The sequence below is a fragment of the Mchenga conophoros genome, linkage group LG15 (assembly GCF_057382185.1).
Source record: "Mchenga conophoros isolate Kocher_MC1m ecotype Shallow Benthic linkage group LG15, M_conophoros_male_GT1.1, whole genome shotgun sequence".
Lineage (NCBI taxonomy): Eukaryota > Metazoa > Chordata > Actinopteri > Cichliformes > Cichlidae > Mchenga > Mchenga conophoros.
In genome coordinates this window covers 26,859,843-26,867,305 of record NC_140540.1, presented here as the reverse complement: position 1 = coordinate 26,867,305, position 7,463 = coordinate 26,859,843, and the positions used below count along the sequence as shown (strand labels likewise).

Below are 7,463 nucleotides of genomic sequence, written 5' to 3'. Positions count from 1 at the left end.
AACAACTAACATGGAACACGAAGGGGGGTGCACATCTCAATTTTTGCTTCTATATACAATTTAGTGGTTTGTACGTTCATAAAACACAGTCAGTATGATAGGTAAATTTCTTCTTCATTGATTTAAAATAAACTCTTATAGGTGTTATTTCATTTTACCTTATTTGTGACCATTTTTTGTTTTTACAGCTCCAGTTTGTAATACCCCCCTCCCCCCATGAACTTGGTATTTCCCAAACTAGCGCGGCAACAGCTCCACACTGCAACATATTTTTTGCTTGACTTTAGTCTAATACAATGGCCTGTTGGAGGTGTGTGATTTGCTTCGTCTTTGTGGCGTTAACATTGAAGTCTCTCTTAAGTCACATTAATACTGCACACAGTCGCAGTCCAGATTTCCGTGTCATTTGTGGAGTCGATGGATGCGCCGAGGATTACCGTGTTTTCAACTCGTTTTACCACCATCTCAGACGCACACATCCACAATACATCTCCACTGGGAACCCGCCTACAGGATGGCTGACAGCTTCATCCGATGCAAATGTATTAGGAGGCGAAAATTTTGGTACAGCCATTTTTGCCGACTATACTGCCGAACCCAGACAAACTGTTAGCAATGGCAATGGCACTGAAGTAGAGCCACCACCACTAGACCCCCCAGTAACATCGGAGGTGTTGGAGGAGGAGCGACAGGAAAGTCAGAACGTGATGGAGCAAGACGCGGCTGAGCTTCAAACACCTCGTCAGAATCAGGTAATGTACTTTATGTGTTTCTGTGTGTACGCGCGCGAATTTTTAAATGTATGTGTGTTGTTTAACCTTAACCAAGCACAGTTACCCCAATTCAGCTTTAGTAAAACCGTAGTAAAGCCTAACTAGAGAAAATGTACTCAGTTCAAGTGAAAATTATAGTTTTAAAGTTATGTGTTTTCTAAGATAAACTACTTGATTAGAATATTTTAATAGGTATGAAGGCCAGTGCTGAATTTCAAATGCATGAATCCGCTGAAATTCAGGCTTGCACAACAATGTAGGCTTAGTTACCATACTTAAACATAATAAATAAACTTATTTACCAGTGTTGTGTACCTGCCATGGTTGTTGTTAGATGCTCCATGAACCAAGCAGCTTTCAAATTTTTCTTTCAGTTAACTTCAGAGTAGATTCCATAAAGATTGGTTAAGTTTCATTAAATAACTCTTAAATTGTTCATAACATTTGCAGCTTCATTAGCTATCCATTGTAGTATGAATCTTTTAATAGCAAAAATGTACAACAGTTTGGAATATTTCTTTGTTTTGTTTTGCATCTGGTGGAATTTGAAACACATTCTGAGTGAGTCATTTTTCTTACACAATTGTTTTTCTTTTTGTCCTGTAGGGTAAAAGAGAAACTGTTGATCTTGCCAGATGTGCAGCTGCATTTGCTATTGGTGTGCGGGAGCAATGCCACCTATCACAGGTACTGCTTCATCTGATATTATGGGGGTGTCATTGTTAACTTGTTAATAAGTCTGGTTCAATGTAAGGCTGCAACTAATGATTTTTTTTTTCATAATCTGTCCACTATCTTTGCAATTAATTGATTGTTTTTCATCGCTGGTTTTATTCAGCTATTACTTTCACCTATATAAGTTATTAAGAACAAATGTACATTACGAAGAAGTTAAGCACAAGAGTTGTGCAGTTCACTGCAATGTATGTAACTCTGGGCACACTCAACAGTTTAAAATAGGCTTAACAGTGTAAAATGTGTTCACTTTTAGGCATAAAAGACAAATGAAGTAGAATTACATAAAAAAAATAAATGAGGTAATCATTTGTTCACTTTTTCTGTTGTAACCTTTCATGCTCCTCCATCTTGCTCGGTGCAATGTGTTTGTGCCACGTGAGTCATGCATGTGGCATGTCATGCAAAACAATGCCAATTATTGGCTGATTTCTTCTTCTACTGCTCCACTGGTAAATTACAACATTCAGTGGCTCATTAATTTGAGCTAAAGAAATAGAGTTGCATTTTGCTTCTGTTATATTTTCTATTTACGCTTTCATGTCTCTGATGTGTTTTTTTTTTCCCCATCAGAGGAGTGTCAACAACATTGTCCTTGGTGTCCAACAGTATCAAACAGCTCTTCTGACGTCCTTGAGGGGAAAAATAAAGACCATCCTTGAAAGGCAACCTGACAGCAATGGACCTTTACAACAAGAAGTTCTTTCAACACTGGATAACTTTCAGGATCCCTTTCCCATATGTGCAGCTTCAAACCTACAGGACCGTGTAACACAGATGCATTTCAACCCTGTCACACCTGAGGAGATCATCATTTCCAATTATGCCTGTAGAGTTAAAAAGGGAGAATCGAGAGTTCTTGCAATCAAAAACAAGTCTTTCTACTACATTCCTTTGATTGAAAGTTTGAAACAGCTATTATCCAATTCAAGACTATTTGACATGCTCAGTGCTGGACCTCAGAGTTGCCCCAACGCCAGTTTTTTGTATGACATTAATGATGGAATTATTTTCAAAACCCACCCACTGTTTTCAAAGAAGAACTCTGCTTTACAACTGATACTCTATTCTGATGAGATAGAAATGTGTAACCCCCTAGGGTCACGTGCGAGTGTAAATAAACTACTAATGTTTTATTACACCTTAGGCAACATAGACCCTAAGTTTAGATCAAAGTTGGCTTCCATCAGACTTCTCGCAATCGCAAAGTCTAGGGACATAGATGAGTGGGGGGTAGATATAATACTGCGGAGAATCAATGAGGACTTGAAGTTACTGTACGATGGTGTTATGATTAACACTGTCAATGGGGAATTTTATTTAAACGGAGCAGTTGTTGCTGTGTGTGGAGACACTCTTGCCCAGCATGAGCTTGCAGGATTTAAGGAAGGAGTTGGTTTTGCATATAGCAAATGTCGTCATTGTGAGTGTACTTTTGATGAAATGCAAGAAAATTTCAATGAACATAGTTTCACCAGACGGACATTGGACGGACACATTAGGCAGTGCATTGAAATAGAAAGGGCAACTACCGAATTTTTGAAATCCTCGCTCAAAACGACTTTTGGCATAAATAGACAAAGCAAATTAGTTGATTTCCCAGGTTTTAATCTCATAGAGCAGATGCCACAGGATATTATGCATGTAATTCTTGAAGGAGTGGCACCAATGGAAATTAAGTGTGTGTTGAAATACCTTGTTTTATCTGGAAATTTGGATTTGGACTTGTTTAATTCTGCCATGCAGAACTTTCCTTTTTCATCAGTGGACATACGTGACAAGCCTTCACCAATTAGTATTGCTACTTTAGCTTCAAGTGACAACAGACTCAAACAATCCTCTGGACAAATGCTTATATTGATCAAGATTTTGCCATTCTTATTGTACAGTGTTGTAGAGAAAAATCCCTTTATCCAGTTTATTTTGGATTTAATTGAAATTGTTAAAATACTTTTTGCCCCAGTTGTGTCTTTACAAACTGTGTCCAAACTAAAAAAAATGATAGAAGATCATCTTAAACAATTCAGGCAACTATTCCCAGAAAAAAATGTAATACCAAAGCAACATTACATGCTGCATCTTCCCTCTCAAATTATTGCCCTGGGACCTGTAATACGTCATATGTGCATGAGATTCGAGTCTAAACACAGTTTTTTTAAACAATGGTCATCCAAATTAAACTTTAAGAATGTGTGCAAGTCTCTTGTAAACCACAATCAGCTGCTGGAGTGTTGCCAAAGTGAAGCAGGAACTGAGCATCCGATATTTGTAAATGAGAAAGAACTAGGTCCTGTATCAGAGGTTGCTAATATGGACCATTTACAATCAAAGGTTGTAGAGTTTTTGGGGATTGAAGATGCTATACATCATGCCGTTAGAGTAAAGTGGCTTATTTTACATGGAAACAAATACATCTGTGACAGGTCTCTTATACTCATTTCAGCAAATGGTTTAAACCCTATCTTTGGACTTGTAAAAAACATTTTTATTGTTAATAGTGTACTTTATTGTTTTGAATACCAGGTGTATGAAACCTTGGGTTTCAACAAAGACTTTCTTGCCTATGAAATTGCAATTCCCAACCTTGCCCAAGCAACTGAACTGACTGATGTTGAAGACCTACTTGATTTTACGTCATATTACCCAGTCAATTTCAGAAACAGTGTCTATGTTATGACAAAATATAACCTTGAAGATGTCCTTTCTTTAAAAACCTGAAATAAATACCTTCCAATGAGTGACTTTCTTATTTCAAGGAAAAAGGTGAATGTTTCTTATTTTGAGATAATTTTTGTTTTACACTCTATCTAAAAGCTATTTTTGCTTGAAATAAATGTAAAATGGTTCATTTTTAGATATACAGACTAAATAAGGAAAAAAAGTAATATATACTTGAAACAAGTCTAATCATCTAACACATGAGACTGGAAACTAGCTTGTAATGTTCAAAACAAGATGGACAAGATAATCTGGCTAAAATTAAGACAATAAATCTTGTCAAGCTACAAGGAATTTGCAGTGATAGGAGTTGAGTTTTTTAACAATAAGAGTCAACTCGTCTTTAATAATGCACAACTGCATTATTTCTGAAAATCCCGGAAGACCACCACAGGATCCATGCACAACTATCATGCCCTTTTTATATCTGATGCCATTGACAGTGACACTTTGGGCCAGGTTTATTTCAGAGATTTCTGGGTGCTTCTGTACAAGCGAGTTCACAACATCATCATGAAGGATATCAATTGAGACTCTTGAGGTTTGCAAAACTTCCAATGAAGACTTCTCGTTGTCAGGGCGAAGCAAATTATAAGCAACCATTAGCTGATGCTTGTTTGCCAGTGTAAATGTTACATTTCTGAAATTATGTATGTGCCTAACAACCTGCTTAAAAAAGCTATGTTTGGCCTCGAACCGCATAGTCCATAATGATACAAGAGGACCAAAACATTTAATCATTTCAGGATAGTGCTCCAGAAAATGATGTTTTGGCAACAACCTTTGATCAGGAAAGAGTGCTTGGTAGCATTTACGATGATCTGAGATTGTGCATTCCAGATATGCAATAGATTCTAAAGTATGAACATTTGCCACAACCAAATCTGCAATATCTTTCAAATACAATATCACCTGCCATGCAGGTTCATCAATAGGAACAAGTTTTCCAACAATTAGTGGAAGTAACCGAAGAAGGCACCAATTTTCATGTGCATTCCCACCAATTGTGTGCTTCTGCTGCAGGTTTTTGGGTAACACGTGAGGACGGTTAGTTTTATCCCCACATTTGTAGGGAAAAGACAGTATGAGATTATTCAGATGTTGAAGAGTAAATAACTTTTTAGATATTAGCACTGCAATGCACTTTGCCAGTTCAACGGGAACTATGCCTTCGAATAGATCATGGACAATGTCAGGTGGGTATCCACTTATCACATTAAAGTGAGATAAGCTCTTAGTTAAAACACATCCTGTCCTTACACCAAAGCAGCTTACCCCTTTTTCCTCACAGGTTTTAATGTGCAACTGATGAACCTCCTTGGTCCTACGGTCAAAGGCTCCTGATTTCACCTCGAGCTGCTGGATGTCTGAAAGCTGAGCTGTACAAAAGCGGCAAAAATATTTTCCTGAGAAACTCTCAATAAATCCAGCTAGGCCATGAGCCCCAAGATTATCAGCTATAACGCACTGAACGGTCCCTTTAATGAATGATCCAAGCTGTGGAATGAAAACCCCTTCCTGCTCTAAAGTTACTAGGTCATGCAACAGTGGCTCAAAAAGTTTTTGATAGCCGTATTCTTTGACAAAATCCACTTTGCACAGCAGTGCTAAATAGATTGATGAAAGGGCTGAGCTGCTACCAGGGGGCAAGTTACCAAAAGTCCAGTACACAGCACAAAGCTTGTGTTTCTTGCGTGATGTTCCCAATGGATTGCAAACTTCAAAATCATCTACATATAAACACAGAGAGATCCGCAAAACTTCACTAGAAAAAAAAGGATTTATTTTGTAATATTCACCATCTTGAAAACAAGTGTATTGGTTATTACTTTCAAGGCAGGTTGTGTAGTTGTCAACAAGCTTATCAATTATATCTTTACGGCAAAGTAACTGATGTAAAGACTTCAGCAGGGGAACATACTGAAAAGTCTTATTGGAATATGCTTCAAGTTTATACTCAACAGGTTCCAGCACTTCAAAATATTCTTTATAATATTGTTTACGTTTAAATGAGGTGGAAAGTGGACCACCCTTCGCTATAGCTTTCACCACAGGATTATTTGCATTAATGGCAAGGTTAACTTCATTAATTATTTGAAAGTCAGCCTGAACTTTGTGCCTCCTGAATACCTCAACAGCGGTTGTGTTTGAAACGGGCACTACAGCAGAAGTAAAAATGAAGTGTAATTCTTCCAACAATTCATCAATGGCAGAGCTGGGTACATGTGAAAAAATCTCTAATTTGAGCAAGACAGCAGCAAATTTCCTAATTATGGTTTCCTGCAAGTTCTCATTTTCAGCTTCAACAAAACTAGGACCACTGGAGTTAGAGTGATTTTCTCTATCATCTGTTAAGTGTTCCTCAGATAGCTGATCTTCATTTACAAACCCTTTCAAAACTTCAGGTTTAAAGTCTTTTTCTGTGCAATTTCCATGTTTTCTATTCTTATGCGATTTGAAAGTACCATATATATTTGTTTGAAATGAACAGTTTTGAAAGATACAAGTGACTGTCTCAAAACACTTGAGATGGTTGTTAACATGGGAGAAATACTCTTTAACTGATATCAGTTCGCTTCCAGGACACAAGGAACATGTAAAGATAACTGGTTCTCCTGATCTACTTGAAGAATCAATATGACATCGACTCAAATGTGTTTTGAGAGCATTCCATGTTTTAAATGAACAAGGGCATTCATAGTATGTGCATGGATATGAGTGTCTTTGACCATAATGGCCATGCTTTAATCTGTAATGCTTTAGTAATTGGTACCTTGTCAAAACACTTTCAGTACACTGTCTGCACTTCCACATTTAAAACCTAGGGAAAAAAATGAAAGAAGTTTGTTAATCATCATCAATAACTGTTTTTTTTTAAAGAGCATAGATTTGTTTATCTATGTTGTACACGTTCCATTAATACCTCAAATACTTACAACCACATCTGAGCCACTTTTGTTGCATCTATTGAGAGACAGAACTAGCTAACCAACCTAAAATGAAAAGGGAACACACAAATTGTTACTTTGATAACCAATGGAAACTGATACAAGGAGTTAAATGCATTATATATATATATATATATATATATATATATATATATATATATATATATATATACACACATATATATATATAACAGTGTTACACATTATTCTGCACTTCAATGACAACAGATGAACGCATGTCTTATACTTTACAAATCAAAGTGTTAATCGCTTAAATCCCTGAGTTTGA

General features: G+C 36.9%; 1 protein-coding gene across 1 annotated transcript; it reads left to right on the top strand.

Moving 5' to 3' along the window:
• The first annotated feature begins 173 nt into the window (after positions 1–173).
• On the top strand, positions 174–4,757 carry LOC146558514 (uncharacterized). The gene is made up of 4 exons (XM_085245895.1): positions 174–752; positions 1,380–1,460; positions 2,082–3,391; positions 4,670–4,757. Exons 1-4 carry the CDS (start codon positions 297–299, stop codon positions 4,755–4,757), a joined length of 1,935 nt encoding a protein of 644 aa, XP_085102021.1. The 5' UTR covers positions 174–296.
• The last annotated feature ends 2,706 nt before the right edge of the window (positions 4,758–7,463 follow it).

Coding starts and splice junctions, on each gene's coding strand:
- LOC146558514 (XM_085245895.1), top strand. CDS start 297: ATGGCCTGTTGGAGGTGTGTGATTTGCTTCGTCTTTGTGGCGTTAACA. Junction 1,461..2,081: donor AGCAATGCCACCTATCACAG/GTACTGCTTCAT, acceptor TTTCCCCATCAG/AGGAGTGTCAACAACATTGT. Junction 3,392..4,669: donor AAGATTTTGCCATTCTTATT/GTACAGTGTTGT, acceptor TGCCATTGACAG/TGACACTTTGGGCCAGGTTT.